The sequence below is a fragment of the Lithobates pipiens genome, unplaced genomic scaffold, assembly GCF_037356315.1.
Source record: "Lithobates pipiens isolate NorthernLeopardFrog02 unplaced genomic scaffold, aLitPip1_a1.2 Scaffold_18, whole genome shotgun sequence".
In the NCBI taxonomy this organism is placed as follows: domain Eukaryota; kingdom Metazoa; phylum Chordata; class Amphibia; order Anura; family Ranidae; genus Lithobates; species Lithobates pipiens.
In genome coordinates this window covers 240,921,386-240,939,518 of record NW_027507758.1, presented here as the reverse complement: position 1 = coordinate 240,939,518, position 18,133 = coordinate 240,921,386, and the positions used below count along the sequence as shown (strand labels likewise).

General features: G+C 41.4%; 1 protein-coding gene across 1 annotated transcript in view; it reads right to left on the bottom strand.

Annotated features, from left to right (window-relative positions):
- Window positions 1-7,111: 7,111 nt before the first annotated feature.
- The window catches only part of EZR (ezrin), a 118,134-nt gene continuing 107,112 nt past the window's right edge, over window positions 7,112-18,133 (bottom strand). Inside the window, exons 10-14 of the mRNA XM_077486727.1 lie at window positions 17,866-17,996; window positions 13,026-13,186; window positions 12,491-12,583; window positions 10,326-10,589; window positions 7,112-7,915 (exon numbers count right to left, since the gene is read on the bottom strand). Of these exons, the coding sequence (XP_077342853.1) occupies window positions 7,751-7,915; window positions 10,326-10,589; window positions 12,491-12,583; window positions 13,026-13,186; window positions 17,866-17,996 (814 nt within the window). The 3' untranslated portion in view covers window positions 7,112-7,750. The remainder of the gene's footprint in view (window positions 7,916-10,325; window positions 10,590-12,490; window positions 12,584-13,025; window positions 13,187-17,865; window positions 17,997-18,133) is intronic.

Here is an 18,133-nt window from a genome sequence, read left to right as displayed (position 1 = left end):
TGGCCTAGGCCAGGGCTCGACAAACCCCGGGCGCCAGGTCACATTTGCGACTAGAATTAGCAACCTGGTGCCTGGGGTGGCATAGCTGGGGTATCTCCGTTTGACAACGCCTCCCACCCCCCCCTCCGGCGTGATCGCGTTGGGCCACGCCAGTAATTGAGGCTGCGGTTTTGCGGCCTTCTGTAGTCCTATGGTTCCTTCTTGCATATGGCGCCCTCTTGTAGTGGCCGTTGATATGACAAGACAACCACCTATGCTAATGGAGCTTCCCCTGCCTGTTTTCCTTCCCATCTCCTTCCCTTTACTTAGAACCCCCAAACATTATATATATTTTTTATTCTAATACCCTAGAGAATAAAATGGCAGTCATTGCAATACTTTCTGTTACACCGTATTTGTGCAGCGGTCTTACAAGCGCACTTTTTATGGGAAAAAAAAAATTTTTTAACCACTTTCCGACCAGCGCACGACGATGTACGTCGACAGAATGGCACGGGCAGGCATATTGGCGTACAGGTACGTCCAATATTCAATGCCGCCCTGCCATCGGGAGCGCGCCGGTGGCGGCGCGCTCCCGCGCTGGTCGGGACCCCCGTGAGTCCGGTCGAGGGACCCGCGGACTCGATCGCCGTGGGCATCCCCGCGATCGTCTCACAGAGCGGCCGAATGGAGGAAATGCCATGTAAACAGCATTTCTCCATTCTGCCTAGCAACTAGTGATGCTGATCTCTGCTCCATGTGATTGGAGCAGAGATCAGTGTTCACAAAACGAAAGCCCAACCCCCCCACAGTTAGTAACACACCCCTAGGAACACTTAACCCCTACACTGCCACCCCTGGTTAACCCCTTCACTGCCAGTGTCATTTACACAGGAATCACTGCATTTATATAGCAGTGATTACTGTATAAATGACAATGGTCCCAAAAATGTGTCAAAAATGTCCGATGGGTCCCCCACAATGTTGCAGTCACAATAAAAATTGCTGATCGCCGCCATTACTAGTAAAAAAAAAAAAATAATAAAAAATTATTAATAAAAATGCTATAAAACTATCCCTATTTTTTAAATGCTATAACTTTTGCGCAAACCAATCAATAATCGCTTATTGCGATTTTTTTTTACCAAAAATATGTAGAAGAATACGTATCAGCCTAAACTGAGGGAAAGAAATGTTTTTTTATATATTTTTGGGGGATATTTAATATAACAAAAAGTAAAAAATAATACGTTTTTTTCAAAATTGCTCTATTTTTGTTTATAGCACAAAAAATAAAAACCGCAGGGGTGATCAAATACCACCAAAAGAAAGCTCTATTTGTGGGAAAAAAAGGACGTCAATTTTGTTTGGGAGCCACGTCGCATGACCGCGCAATTGTCAGTTAAAGCGACGCAGTGCCGAATCGCAAAAAGTGGTCTGGTCTTTGACCAGCAAAATGGTCCGGTCTGCAAGTGGTTAATTAAACAATAAGACAACAGTAAAGTTAGGCCATTTTTTTTATATTGTGAAAGATAATGTTACGCTGAGTAAATTAATACCCAACATGTCACACTTCAAAATTGCGCCAGCTTGTGGAATGGCAACAAACTTTTACCCTTTAAATTCTCCATAGGCGACGTTTAAAAAAATTCCACAGGCTGCATGTTTTGAGTTGCTCTCGCTCTACCGATCACGGCGATACCTCACATGTGTGGTTTGAACACCGTTTTCATATGCAGGCGCTACTCAAGTATGCATATGCTTCTGTATGCGAGCCCGGCGGGATGGGGCGATTTGACGTCGCTTCCGTCCTGCAATGACTTGGAGATGGGGCCATCTTCCCCTCACTGGTCTCCATGTCAGGCCAGGGACAGGTCCGGATCGCCTCCACCGTTACCGGAGGCCACGGTAAGCGGTGAAGGGCACCGGAGTGTGGCGGGGGGGTGTTTTGTCGGTCGTAAAAAAAAAAAACCTGGCTCCAAATTTTTTTAGCTGGCTCCTAGATTCCAAGCAAATTTGTCAAGCCCTGGCCTAGGCTATAAGAAGATTGTCAAGACCCTGAAACTGAGCTGCAGCATGGTGTCCAAGACCTTACAGTGGTTTAACAGGACAGTGTCACTCAGAACAGGCCTCGCCATGGTCGACCAAAGAAGTTGCGTGCATGTGCTCAGCGTCATATTCAGGTTGTCTGGGAAATAGATATGAGTGCTGCCAGCATTGCTGCCGAGGTGGGAGGGATGGAGGGTCAGCCTGTCAGTGCTCAACCATACGCTGCACGCTGCATCAAATTGGTCTGCTGGTTGTCGTCCCAGAAGGAAGCCTCTTCTAAAGCTTATGCACAGGAAAGCTCGTAAACAGTTTTCTGAAGACAAGCAGACTAAGGACAAGGATTACTGGAACCATGTCCTAGTCTGATGAGACCAAGATAAACTTATTTGGTTTATTCAGATGGTGTCAAGTGTGTGTGGCGGCAGCCAGGTGAGGAGTACTAAGACAAGTGTGTCTTGCCTACAGTCAAGCATGGTGGTGGGAGTGTCATGGTCTGGGGCTGCATGAGTGCTGCCAGCACTGGGGAGCTACAGTTCATTGGGGGAACCATGAAAGCCAACATGTACTGTAACATACTGAAGCAGAGCATGATCCCCTTCCTTCGGAGACTGGGCCGTAGGGCGGTATTTCAACATGATAACGACCCCAAACACACCTCCAAGACAACCACTGCCTTGTTAAAGAAGCTGAGTGTAAAGATGATGGACTGGCCAAGACCTAAACCATATTGAGCATCTTTGGGGCATCCTCAAACGGAAAGTGGAGGAGCGTAAGGTCTCTAGCATCCACTAGCTCCATGATGTCGTCAGTGGAAGAGGACTTCAGTGGCAACCTGTGAAGCTCTGGTGAACTCCATGCCCAAGAGGGTTATGTCAGTGCTGGAAAATAATGGTGGCCACACAAAATATTGACACTTTGGGCCCAATTTGGACATTTTAACTTAGGGGTGTACTCACTTTTGTTGCCAGCGGTTTAGGCATTGATGGCTGTGTGTTGAGTTATTTTGAGGGGACAGCACATTTACACTGTTAAGCTGTAAACTCTCTACTTTACATTGTAGCAAAGTGTAATTTCTTCAGTGTTGTCACATGAAAAGATAAAATAACATATTTACAAAAATGTGAGGGATGTACTCACTTTTGTGAGATACTGTATAAAGATAAAAAAGTTACATTTAAATTGATTATTGCCAGCAATACCAAAATGTGAAAAAAACGTGTGTTTGGCCCATTTGGTCAGGTATGGATTTTAAGGCGAACCCCACACCAAAATTAAAATAAAAAAAATGGTGGAGGCCCCCCCCATAAATCCATACCAGACCCTTAGGTCTGGTATGCATTTTTAGGAGAACCCGCACCCCAAAATGTAAAAAAAAAATAGCTTGAGGTTCCCCCCAAAATCCATACCAGACCCTTATCCGAGCATGGAGCCTGGCAGGCCAGGAAAAGGGGGTGGATGAGCGAGCGGCCCCCTCCTGAACCATACAAGGCCACATGCCCTCAACCCCAAAGCATCTTGTCCCCTTGTTAATGGGGACAAGGACCTCTTTCCCACAGCCCTGGGCAGTGCTTGTGTGGGTCTACAGGCAGGGGGCATATCAGAATCTGGAAGCCCCATTTAACAAGGGAGTTCCCAGATCCTGGCCTCCTATGTCAATGTAATTTATTAAAAATGGTGTCAAAAAGAAATATATACACACAGTTTTTGATCATTCATTTATTAAAAAAACGATGTCCCCAATGTAGATTCATTGTCAATAAGCACTGATAAGCACTCTGCCCGCAGACCCCCAAAACTACCTCCCAGGGTTGTGGGGAAGAGGCCCTTGTCTCCATCCATAATAGGTGACAGAAAATATATATTCCATATAAACAAAAAAAATGTGTTTCACAACTAAATACAGTCCATATAAAACTAAAAAGGTGCTTCACAACTAATGTGCAAAATCGCAGGGAATGCTTCACATCTGGTGTGTAAAACGTGCAGAGAAAAAAATTTGCAGACATTTTTTTTCAAGCGTACCAAGACACCCCCACATGTGTCCCCACTCACCAAATCACAATGACACCCAGCTTTTTAGTCTGGGAGTCAATACAGGCTTAGAATGATATCCAGAAAATGACAAAGGATGGCAGGTTCACTGATGAGATGATAGACGAATCTTCAACGTAAATACTCAGCCATACAAAACAGGTACCCAGAAAGGAAGAAAAAAAGGGGGACCAATAGTGAAGTATGCTAAGAAAGCAAATTTATTGCGCTTAAAGGATGTACTTACAAAAGTACGCTAAAAACAGGCATTGGAATTGTAAGAATTTGCCGCGAACACCATTAGGAGCGTTCCTACGAGACCGGAAGTGATGTCAGTGCCAGAAGTGAGTCACGTCAATGCATTTCGCCCTCCCACAGGGCATCATCAAAGGACCTCTGACGCCCTGTGGAAGGGCGAAATGCATTGAGGTGACTCACTTCTGGAACTGACATCACTTCCGGTCTTGTAGGAACGCTCCTAATGGTGTTTGCTGCATCTTCTTACAATTCCAATGCCTGTTTTTAGCTTACTTTTGTAAGTATATCCTTTAAGCGCAATAAATTTGCTTTCTTAGCATACTTCACTATTGGTCCCCCTTTTTTATTCCTTTCTGGGTACCTGTTTTGTATGGCTGAGTATTTACGTTGAAGATTCGTCTATCATCTCATCAGTGAACCTGCCATCCTTTGTCATTTTCTGGATATCGTTCTAAGCCTGTATTGACTCCCAGGCTAAAAAGTTGGGTGTCATTGTGATTTGGTGAGTGGGGACACATGTGGGGGTGTCTTGGTATGTCTTAAAAAAAATGTCTGCACATTTTTTTCTCTGCACTTTTTGCACACCAGATGTGAAGCATTCCCTGCGATTTTGCACATTAGTTGTGAAGCACCTTTTTAGTTTTATATGGACTGTATTTTGTTGTGAAACATTTTTTTTCGTTTATATGGACTATATATTTTTTATTAACTATTTCGGGTGGAACTCCGCTTTAAAATATTAAGAAATCCAGCAAATCCAGTCCGTTGCAGTGGGACTGTCCTCAGTATGTCAGATAGCAGGCCACATCATAGACATCATAGATTAAGGAAAAGCAAGACCTAGCTTACTCAAAAACCTGGACAGCTAATGCTAAGGAGGTTCATGGATAGTCTGAGGTGAACAAGTAATTGAAGGCGGGCAGGGGACTGAGACCAAAAAAATGTGGATTTACAAAGCACTGCAAATGCATGAGCAACAGCGGAAAGTCACTTGCCCTAGGTTGAAAAAGGAGGGAGAAATACGAGGAAAGTGTGCACGCACTGGGATAAGTTCAGTTCTCAGTTTCTTCAACCCTAATTGTTACAAAATGACTGTGGTGGGAAATTTAAAATGTCCTCCCAATAGTACTAATTATGACTTAGCTCCCAGTGCTTTAGCCCAACCACCATACTCACTGCGAGAGCACTCAGACTTGATCACACCAGAGTCTAAGCCCCCATACACAGGGTCGGAGATTCCGACAACCAAATCCGTCTGAGTTACTCTGACGGATTAATTCCGGAAGAGGTCCGGAAGTGATGTTGCATACACACGGTCGGACTCAGTTGTCGGAAAATCCAATTGTACATAACGTGATGACGTTATTTCGTTACGATGGGACTACGTTCAGGCTAGTAGCCAATAGCTTTGGTCTAGGAATTTAATCTGAGCATGCATGGCACTTTGTCCATCGGAGCAGGCTACACATGATCGGAGTATGTCCGATCGGAGCATTTTGTCGGAAAATTTTACTGGCAAGTTGGAAAAGTTGGTCCGTCGGATATTCCGACGGAAACAGTCCGATGGATAGACCACACACATTCGGAATATCCGACAAAACGGTCCGATAGGAAACATTCCGTCGGAATCTCCGACCGTGTGTACAAGGGCTAAGAATTACTATCTTTCTGCGTCCCTCACTGGTTGATAAAGCAATATATCTCTTTTTGAATGTAAATTGTATTTAAAGATAAGTTCATGTTTCACAAACAAAATAATAAATGCACATTTTTTTGCAGGTAAAAAAATTTGCATTTATATTTATTTATTTTTTACTGGGGCCTGCAGAGCATTGCACCCATAATCAGCAGATGGTGCATTGTCAGACTCCTCTAGCTTTGTGCCATATTCCTGTATAGGCTTTCAGTTGCAAAGCTAGAAGAATGAATAGACTATGAGCGTGCTGAGCAGCATGCTCACAACCATTCAAATTACAAGTACGTCTTCCAAGGTAGCTTTTTTATTTAGAGAACTCTGTTTATAAATGATGCTGCTGTGTGGGCGGAGCCCCGCAGAGTTGTGCTGTCTTCAAAATGTGCCAGTGGTTGTGCGGAGAAGATCGCCCATCTGCTGTCACAGAGAGGACAGAACTGGTGGCGGGTGCATAAGAGCAAGTTACATGTTACTTCCTAAACACGGGTGTAACACAGGCTCCTAAAAGTGAACATATCCTTTAAAACCTTACATGTGGTGGCTGCATTATTGCTTACTTTCTTCAGGCTTTTTTCCCTTTATTTTCACTTGCCAGTAATACGCTTCCTGTCTTAGGGTGACAATGATCACTTATGGTGCAGTATCTATACAGGAGCGTTGTTGTCACCCTAGGCTGCTGTCTTAATTTTGTGGACTACAAACCTCTCCATAATATAGAAGTTTGGGTTCTGCAGTCCTCAGAGATAGCTGGAAACAATGTAACAGATACCAGTGCAGCAGAGGTAGAGAAGGAAGTTATCAGCTGACAAGATTTCTGGCAAAAATCAACAAGAATTTTTTTTTTACTTGCAAACAGACATAACAAAATGCGTTCAATTATATATATTTACAAGACCGAGAGAAGTTCAATGTTAGGGTTTACAAACCTTTTAAGCATTTTTTTATTTATGTTTTGCTTTTTATACTGTATATATTTCGATTGGATTAGATATTTGTCATGTACATGGCAAATTGTTGCTGCAATACTTTTGGAAACTATTGCACTATACTCATAAATAAACAAGTGACAATTCAAAGGTACCACAATGCCTTAATAATAAATTCATTGACATAGCTTTACTTTATTTTTTTAAATGTTTTAACACTCAAAAATTTGATCTGGCTTATATGTTAACCATCAAGGCTAAATACATATTTTTGTAAGCAGTGAAAAATTACACAGAAAATATATGGCACAGTATTCACCCAAGAAATCTTTAATCAAAGGCATACACCAATGCGATTTACAGTGAAAAAAATAATAATAACAAAATGACCCTTCTGCATCAGTGTATACAATCTGGCGCCAAACAGCTGACTATTATGGGAAAAAAAAATATTTTGCTCCAAAGTCAAAGAACATGAATCTTTTGGCACCACAATTTCAACTGTTAATTATTAAGCTTGATAAACATAATCTCTAATAAACTATTTACTTAAATAATTGCATGGTGCAAAAATGAGCTGCGGTTGCCTGGGTCAACCGTAAAGCATTTTGGCCCCGTTATAGAAAACTTTTTTGCTACAATGCTTTCAACATGTAGCTGTCTAAATTTCGTAAAGTGGAGAATAAACAATATTTTCCAGCTGTTTTTTCTGCTTTTGTTGCCATTTAACGTCAACTATACATTGTTATTATTCAAAGACCCTTCAAAAAATTCTTGAAGGAGATACAATGTGTTTTCTGACACTGGACATCCATTACATAGCTTCAAACTCATCGATTCTCTGTTTTGTGTTGCCCTGTCGGATCTGCCGCAGAGTCTTGTACTTGTCGCGGCCCACTCGCATATTCTCTGTGTGCAACAAGTCATTGTGAGTTTTCTTGGTATCATCTCGTGCTTGAGACAATTCACTTGTCAAAGCCTGTAATGAAGAAAGACAAACATTCGTAGTACATCTAAGTGCTAAAAAATAAAATAAAACTTTGATAGCAAAAACACACTTTTGTAGTGCCATTTCTTTGTAGTGTTAGCATGCAGCCAATGCATGGTAACACACTACTGTGCATTGTGGTACACTGTGTAACAAACATGGCTGCATATCCATTTTTGTGTCCACTGTTGTGCATTTGCAACTTATTTACAATGAATACACTAAATAACACAACACACACATGATGTGACAAAATGCACATTAAAACTTGTGCATTAACACACATGTATGTCAAAGAACGTATGTACAGTGCCTTGAATAAATTCTCGGATTACTGGCATCTTAAAGGTGCCAGTTGTAAAAAATAAAGTACTCAAAAACGCTGATCTCTCCATAAGAGTACCTGTCAATGTCTATTACTGTCACAAGGGATGTTTACATTCCTTGTGACACCAATAACAGTGATAAAAAAGCAAAAAAAATGTAAAAGGACAGTGTAATTTTTTTTTTAAATGTACAAAATATCGGCAAATTGGGTATCGGCAGGAGAGGTGGCCGAAATATCGGTATCGTATCAGCACCAAAAATATTAGTCGATCCCTAATTCATACCCCTTGAAATTTGCCACATTTTGTCATGTTACAACCAAAAACGTAAATGTATTTTATTGGTATTTTGTGTGATAGGCCAACACAGTGGCACATAATTGTAAAGTGAAGGAAAATGATAAAAGGTTTTCAATTTTTTTTTTTACAAATAAATATGTGAAAAGTGTGCATTTGTATTCAGCCCTCCTGATTTAATACTTTGTAGAACCACCTTTTGCTGCAATTACAGCTGCAAGTCTTTTTGGGTATATCTCTAATTGCACATCTAAAGAGTGAGATTTTTGCCCATTCTTTTTTGCAAAATAACCCAAGCTCTGTCAGAGAGCATCTGTGAACAGCACTTTTTATGTTTTGTCACAGATTCTCAATTGGATTTAGGTCTGGACTTTGACTGGGCCATTCTAACACATGAATAATATTTGATCTAAACCATTCCATTGTAGCTCTGGCTGTATGTTTAGAGTCGTTGTACTGCTGCAAGGTGAACCTCCGCCCCAGTCTCAAGTCTTTTGCAGGCTGTTAACAGATTGCCCTGTATTTTTGCGCCATCCATCTTCCCATCAACTCTGACCAGCTTCCCTCTCCCTGCTGAAGAAAAGCATCCCCACAACATGATGCTGCCACCACCAAGTTTAACGTTGGGGATGGTCTGTTCAGGGTGATAGTGCAGTGTTATTTTTCCACCACACATAACGTTTTGCTTTTAGGCCAAAAAGTACAATTTTGGTCTCATCTGACCAGAGCAGCTTCTTCGACATGTTTGCTGTGTCCCCCACATGGCTTCCCGCAAACTGCAAGCGGGACTTCTTATGGCTTTCTTTCAACAATGGCTTTCTTCTTGCCGCTCTTCCATAAAGGTCAGATCTGTGGAGTGCACGACTAATAGTTGTCCTGTGGATCGATTCTTCCACCTAAGCTGTGGATCTCTGCAGCTCCTACAGAGTTACCATGGGCCTCTTGGCTGCTTATCTGGTCAATGCTCCCCATGCCCGGCCAGCCAGTCTAGGTGGAAAGCCATGACTTGGTAGGTTTGCAGTTGTGCCATACTCATTCTATTTTCAGATGATGGATTGAATAATGCTTCGTGAGATGTTCAACGCATGGGATATTTTTTTTATAACCTAACCCTGCTTTAAACTCCACAACATTATCCCTGACCTGTCTGGTGTGTTCCTTTGACTTCATGATGCTGTTTATTCAAGTTTTTCTAACAAACCTGAGTGCTTCACAGAACAGCTGTATTTATACTGAGATTAAATTACACACAGGTGGACTCTATTTATTAGGTGACTTCTGAATGAAATTGGCTCCAATTGAGTAAAGTAAAGGGGGCTGAAAACAAATCCATGCCACACTTTTCACATATTTGTAAAGAAAATTGAAAAACATTTATCGCTTTCCTTCTATTTTACAATTATGTGCCACTTTGGGTTAGTCTATCACATAAAATTCCCAATAAAATACATTTAAGTTTTTAAGTATTTTATTTAGTCATAACATGACAAAATGTGGATAATTTCAAGGGGCACTGTATTAAGTACTCTACAGTTATAGCCTAAATTATAGAGTAATTAATTTCAACTTGTATACAGCTCTTTCTTGTAATCATGGAAATCACAGAAAATCAGAATTTTGAGGGGAAGCCACAAAATAAGTGTGGAAAGCAACAAAATAGGCAGTCACATATAAAAGACTATATATTTCTTTAAAACAACTAACCCCCGGACTAAAACTACAGTAATATATTTTAGTTGTAAGCAATACATAAATACATGTGCATATTGTAATCTCACCATTAGCTGCCTCTGTACACGTTCGTTTTTCTCTGCTTCTGTAATGCGCGACTCCTCCTTGCGGTCATCATGAAAGTTTTCATATGTGAATTCTGCACTGAACTCCACTCCATCTTCTGGCAGGTGCTCATTCACGTATTCTCTGATGGGCACATTGACGGGCACATATGCAGGTGGAGGTGGAGGAGGGGGCAGTGGAGGGGTGCTCATGACTATTTGTAGCTCTTCCTTAGTTCTCAGGAGGTCACTCTGAGCTTCCCTTGCCTGTTTACAAAGAAAACAAAAAACATTAATTACAGTGTACTTCAACCAAAGCACACTTAATAAAAAAACATTGGAGACTTATGTGAAGATATAAATATAGAAATAAAGGAATAAAATGTAACTGGAATAGCAATCTATATATGTCACTATATTACCAAAGCTAGCGGTTGCCAGAGTCTTTTCACAGATGAAAACACATGGCAAGACACATGTGTATCAAAGATATATAGGAAAATTAGTATGAAATGTACTGTATATACTACCTATAGCAACCACAGTTCTTTGGCGAAATAAGATTGAAAAGGGAATACAAAAAATGTGCAGTGACCCCTTGTAACCAATCAGAAACAATCTTTTAGCTAACTACACTGAAGTATTATAGTTTTTTGCACATTAACATTCCAATTTCTACATTAATTAAATGAACCCGTCTTCAGACACTTGAGAATGAGGCAGGATTAATTGATCTTAGCAACATCTCCACTTTTGCAGCAGCTTTCTAAAATTAACAGCAATAGTTTCAAAGCTTATCCTATAATGCAAACATATGCATGTTTTCTATAGCTATGTGGATGTGGATTTGTGAAAAAATTCAACATATGGTAAATATATTCAAATGACTAACAAGGGTTATAATGCCAATATTTATAACGTAAACCACGTACAAATATTGTGCTTTCATTTTTTAGAAACATATGTAAGTCTAACAAATGTTTGAAATGTGGTATAACTACCAAATGATCAGGTAAAATAGTACAAACTATAGCAAAGTAAACATCTAAAAAAGCACAATGGTGTAGTGGCTAGCGCTCTCACCTAGCAGTAAGAAGGGTTGCTGGTTCAAATCCCAACCACGACACTACCTGCCTGGAGTTTGCATGTTTTCCCTGTGACCATGTGGGTTTCTTCCCACACTCCAAAGACATGCAGGTAGGTCAATTGGCTTCTGTCCAAAATTGATCCTAGTATATGAATGGGGACCTTGGATTGTGGGCTCCTTAAGGGTAGGGACTGATGTGAGTGTGCAATGTACAGGGATAGGGACAATTGTAGACACTCACTCAGGTTGGACTGGTGTCTTTATTCAACCTTACTAATTATGTATGTAACTACCTTTCATTGCCCATTTCGCCCCCCCATTCTTTTTTTCTCTTACCCTCTATCCACTTTTTCTTTCACTTATTTCGACCCATTTTTTGATCCACCATTTAGGGATATCACCCTGGGCGTAGAGATGGTTTTGCTACTGCACACCCACATATGAAGACTCTAACTCCTCTATATTATATTTGGGAACCCTATTGTTTTCTGTGTGTCTAGTTGATCATACCCTGTTTCCCCTAAAATAAGACCTAGCGTGATTGTCGACGATGGCTGCAATATAAACCCTACCCCCCAAATAAGCCTAAAGTCCTTCTATGTCTTATTCTCAGGGTAGGGCTTATTTTCGGGGAAAGAGGGTGTGGCTTATTTGGGGGGTAGGGCTTATATTGCAGCCATCACCGACACTCACGCTAGGTCTTATTTTAGGGGAAACAGGGTATGTATTTTGTTAGTTTCTGAAACAAGGATAAACAAGGATTGCTGTCCTTCCTCTTTCTTTTTTATGCTCTGACTAAAATGTTCTGGTTATTACTGGACTTAAAGCATTACTTATATGTACGAGTACGCACAAGTTTGCCTTCTATGGATATGTTTGTACCTTTTGGCTCATCATGGACATTATTCTTTTGTACCTCAATATTTTGAAAACGTAATAAAAAGAGATTAAACATAAATAAGCACAAAGTATTATTATTATTGCTACTATACAGACTTTTCTTAGAATAAGCAGATAAATGTATTCGTAATTATTTGTTAGACATGTTCAGTAAGATATAAAAGAAAGTGTGAGTACATACCCTTAACTGCCATTCGCCCACCTCATCTTCTTTGGCTCTCTTTGCTTCTTCCAGAAGGGTAATTCTATTTGTATACTCTGCAAGCTCTAAGGCCTATGGGAGAAGAAAAATAGTGTGAGAATACAGAATTCTGTGTTTTAGGTCGGATGCAGATTTTTTTTCGTAATATGAACACATACATTCATACACACTTTCCAAAAACATTATATTTATACATTTATAGACATGTAGAAAAAAGAAGCACAATCTGAGCGTCAGGATCTTTTTTTTGTGTCCTCATATTCTCACGGTTGTAATATCCTGTACTGTTATTTTGTAGGGCCCCAGAACAATGACAAGACAGGACCCCACTACAAAACAGGTGTGCACTACATGGCAGCAAATCCTCATAGTGCCCTCTAGGTGGCAGTAAATCCTCAAAATGCAAGGCTAAAAGTAACCCTTCTAAAGAGAATATGAGGACACTGAGCAGGCTGTAAGAAGCTGTGTTTTTGTAGGTAGATTGAGCGCTACCATACTGAAATTGGGAACTCACCAACTGCTCCTGGCTCTTCATCTGATCAACAGCTTGTCTCTCCAGCTCTTCTTTGGCACGGAGAGCAGCAATGCGTTCTGCCTCCAATCTTTCTGCTTCAAACTGAGCTCTTTTCCTTTCTTCCTCCAGCTCATGGGCTTTTCTTATCTGTTCAGATAATTCTGTTTAACAGAAGCACAAACTATATTGGTAAGGGTGTATTTCAAACAGTGCAGATGCGAGAAAGAACTTTTGCATTTTCTAATAGACTGAGCCACTCTATAACATATCACTCTGAAAAGCCAATTTTACAAGTTCTGCAACAGATTATCCAAAGCATCAAGGTAGTTTGGAACATTTCTTCTGCTAAGCTACAGGCCTGATAGTTATGGGGTCTTGTTCCCCTCAGCTCCTTCAAACTTGTAGAGTTATTGAACAAGAATGTGTGGACATGTGAAAGGTAGTTTGTTATGTGCGATAATGCAAGAAAGGGTTATCTTTGTCACAGCAAGATTGTTTTGACTAAGCAATGAGATTGTCTTCTGGAAATTCCCAGGAGTTTGGATGTCTAGAGGATTACATACGTACATAAGTGGGTTTGACTGGTATTAATGATGGGTTTGTACTGGGTTATTCAGCTTCTTTGTATCAGTGGTTAAAATTATATAAATTCTAACACACACCTGTATGACAAAAGCTGTGTCTTTTTGAATCCAATAAAATTATAGGATTTTAATAAGTTAGTGAGATGCATATGTTCATTTACTTTTAAAAACTGGGATAGAGGTCTAAAAGAAATTGGGGAAAGGAGTATGTTTCATGTTAACTGCTTTCTTCACTGCAGTCTGGCTGGTCACTGTTTGCAACAATAATTATTTTACTTTTCTCTTGTTTTTAGGGTGGGGGTCCAGTATAAATAAAAATCTTTCTCTATCCCCTAATAGCAGAGCTATTTAACTTAACAGAACAAGAAGAGGACTAACTGAGAATACCATGATAGGGCCAGCTGTAGGATTTTCTGACTGAGACCGGCATCTGCCTAGGCCTGAACATCCACCTGGTAAAATTTAGCAAATGTAGAATCGCAGCCAGGTCCCCACTGTGCATGCCTGAGATTGTATGGTGCAGTAAGACTGTCCCACAGCCTCTCAATGTGTCCAAGAATGCTGCAGGTAGGTAAAGGGGCAGGACAAGAGATGTTATTCTTGTCTAGATGAGAACTGAGGAAGTGGAAGCTGGTACCTGTCAAAAAGTTACCCACTCCCCATTAAAAAAAAAATCCCTTAAATGTGTTAGGAGTGGTGGTGAGGAGGATGATTAGCGAGTGGCACTTTCACTTTTGAGTGAAGGTCTGCTTTAAGGATACTGTTGTCATCTGAAAGAGGAGGACAGTAAGGGACAAGGTCCTCTGAGCATCTTTTAAATTACATGTTGCACTGCTTATTGGTAAGCAACTAGTGAGTGATACTGATGAGGGTCATAGGTGGCCAGAGGTGATCAAGTCGCCGAAGGCAAACAGCGTAACAATACTATATGATCCATGATGTGCTTAAAATCAGCAGTAGTAGCAGCAGCAGGAAGATGCTTTTTTTATAAATCAAAAGCCAGGAAAGGAGTGTGTACACACAATACTCCACCTAGTGGATTGAAGGAGCACTCAGTTTACTCAAACATGACTGTAAAATAAGGTAGGAAATGTAAAATCGCACCCAACTGTCAAAACTGTGAGGAATCTGGCATTACTGCATCCCAACCAGCCATTAAATGGGTTGGGAAAGACTTTACATTAAAAAGCTGTGACATGGCTCTACAACTGGAAAGGACTGTGTGCGTTACTAATGTAGCAGGTGCCCTTCATATCCCGCTGCCTGGATAAGCTGGCCAAGATTCTTCTGTGAGGGAGAAAAGGGCCTGTCAGTTTCTGAGGGGGATATTTCCAACCTCTTTTTTTCTCCTCATGGAGACACACAGGGCTGCTCACTCTGCATCCTCCCGTGTCCCTATTGGCAGGCGGAGGAAAGCCAAGGACAGGAACAATTACAGGAGCAAATCAGAAGGACTTCAACAAGCAGCTGCTGCAAAGAATTCTGGAATGTGTAGTGCCCATCTAAAACGGCCCCATAGCTTTCTATGGGGACAGAAATACAAGAGCCAGCCTAATCTAGGAAGCAGGGAGCTAGATTCAATCTTGCTGATCTGTGGGGATTTAGACTACATGAGTCTGAGGAAGAGATTATACCTAGAGAAGAGGGTCTGCCTCCCAGGTCAGTCCACGACATGATTTTAGGCATCCACAGCTGATCGGTTCTAATGTGAGGTGACCAATTGAGCCACTAGAAGAGCCTGCCTGTTCCAGGATGTTCATTTGGGCCTTCACCGCAGGACTGGGTGAGAGGGCTTTTTGCACATTTGCAGGAAACAAGGACACTGCACACAGATAGAGTTGTATGGACACTGTATACAGACATCACTGCTCTTAGTCACATTGCTGACACCTGTACTGCTGCAGGATGCACGGCCATTAGGATACAGACACACTATATACAAACGCCATTTTACTTTCATCTTGCTGAGGAAGATCATGCAATGTCATTTGATAATCTGTGCCAGTTGTATTGTTTGGCCCTGCTATTCAGGAATTTAAGTGCACCAATGAGAGTGGCTAGCTGAAGATACAAATTCTCATCTATCTTCAAAGGGACTAAAGTGCCATATGCACACACACATACTCGGGCTCTGTATATGCAGTGGGTGTGCAGGACAGTTTATCTGGGAAGCTAAGCCATTAAATATTGATTTGAATACAGTGTTTGTAGTTGGGCCTGTGGTGTCAGAGCCACATATGAGTAGATGCAACCAATTTGATATAAACTGTTATGCCATTTCTGTCTGTCGCTGCTATTGGGGACATTCTCAGGTTTGGAATCCCCTGAAAGCAGCCTGTATATAAAGAGCTATATTGTTCTTAATTTCAGTTATTGCTCTCCAGTTGATTATATAGATATACACACTGTTTGTTACTTCCCCACAGAAATATTGCAGTAAAGACAATTTATGTGTTTTATCATAATGTGTGTGTTTCTCATTGGTCCTTGCACTATTGCCAGGTGTGCCAGAGTGGACTGAGACTGTTATTGGGGTTGAGAGGCAGAGTAAGGGGCTGAACAAACTTAAGTGTCTCCTCCGGGGGGAAGCGCTATACTAATGCCCCATACACACGAGCAGATTTTACATTGGAAAAAACTTGGATGGCTTTTCCGACGGAATCCCACTCAAGCTTGGCATGCATACACACGGTCACACAAAAGTTCTCTGAGATTTCGACCGTCAAGAACACAGTGATGTACAACACTACGACGAGCAGAGAAAACTAAGTTCAATGCTTCCCAGTATGCGCAGGAATTTTACGCGTCGGAATTGTTACAGACGATCAGAATTTCCGATTGGAACTTTTTCCATCGGAAAAATAAAGAACCTGCTCTCATTCTTTTGCTGGCAGAAATTCCGCCAGCAAAAGTCCAATGGAGCATACACATGGCCAAAAGCTCTTATCGGACTTTTGCTGGCAGGATTTCCAATTGTCTGTATAGGGCTTAATACAACACATGAAAGACTGAGAAATGCCATAAAGCTGTGTCCATTCCCCAGAATATATTAACCACAATCAGGCTCACTGAGGGAGTAAGACTGCAGAGATTGGTTCACAACAAAAGCTGTGCCATGGCTCTGGACCTGGAGTGGCTAACTGACACAGTACACAATGGTCTGAAAGGTGCAACAATGCACAGTGCAGTGTCTGAATGTGGCACACAAGATTATCTGTGCAACATCCAAAGGTTTACTCACACAGGGAGTCATCAGAAACTGAGTAATGCCCCGTACACACGAGCGGACTTTTCGACATCCAAACTCCGACGGACTGAGTCCGGCGGACTATCCGCTCGTGTGTGGGCTGCAACGGACTTTAGCTTCGCAAAAGTCTGACGGACTTTAGAAATGAAGCATGCTTCAAATTTTCCCGACGGAACTCCGCCGGACCCGGTCCCCTTCGAAAAATTCGCTCGTGTGTGTGCTACTCCGACGGACTAAAACCGACGCTAGGGCAGCTATTGGCTACTGTCTATGAACTTCCTACGTCGAATCCAGTCGTACGTCATCACGTTCGACTCCGTCGGAGTTTGGTGTGATGGTGTGTGGTCAAGTCCGTTCGGTCGAAAAGTCCGCCAGAACTCCGGCGGAACTCCGCTAGAACTCCGTCGGAAGTCTGTCAGACTTAATCCCTCTCGTGTGTACGGGGCATTAGATCAAAAAACAGTACCACGGCTCTGGAGAGCGCTCTGCGGCAGACCCAATACACAAAGCACCACAATAATGCAGAGCTCAGTGCCTGAAGGTCACATTCCAGGCTGTCTTCGCCCCAACCAGGGGCTTAGTCACAGAATGAGACTTCAGAGACTGGTCATGGTCTGAGCCTAGCTCAGCAGCATGTAGATGAATCCTTGATTGAAACAACAATAAAAAAAAGAAAAGAAAAGAAAAATATGGCTAGTAAAACTGGTTAAGTTTTGCTCATTAGAGAATAGACATCCATAATCCAAGCACATTTGCAGAAAAACACAAGCATGCTGGGTGTTGAATAGGGTTATAACTGACTGGCCAATGTTTTTTTTTGTTTGCTGCTCCTATAGGTGGAAGTGTGACCCAACTGAATCCTGTGTCCCTTAATGGATGAGAAAAATGTTTTGACTGGACATACACTTTAACAAGTGTTTAAGATGTTGAAAACTGTAAGGACTGACCAAAGAAAACAACTTTTATAGCATAAAGTGTGATAAATCCTGATTGGTAATGTGTGCATTACCTTTCTCTGCTCTCTTAGTCTTCTCTTCATATTCATGCAACCTGAACATGAGTTCCTCCTTTTCTCTTATCATTTGCTCCTTCTCTTTCTCCACCGCTTCCCTCTTTTTCTTCTCATTTTCAAGTTGTTGCCTGTGTAAAACACAATAAAGAGGGGACATCACTATTATTATTATGCAAGATTTATATAGCGCCAACAGTTTTTGCAGCTCTTTACAATATAGAGAAAGACAATACAGTAACAACACAATAAATTAGAATAGGGTTAA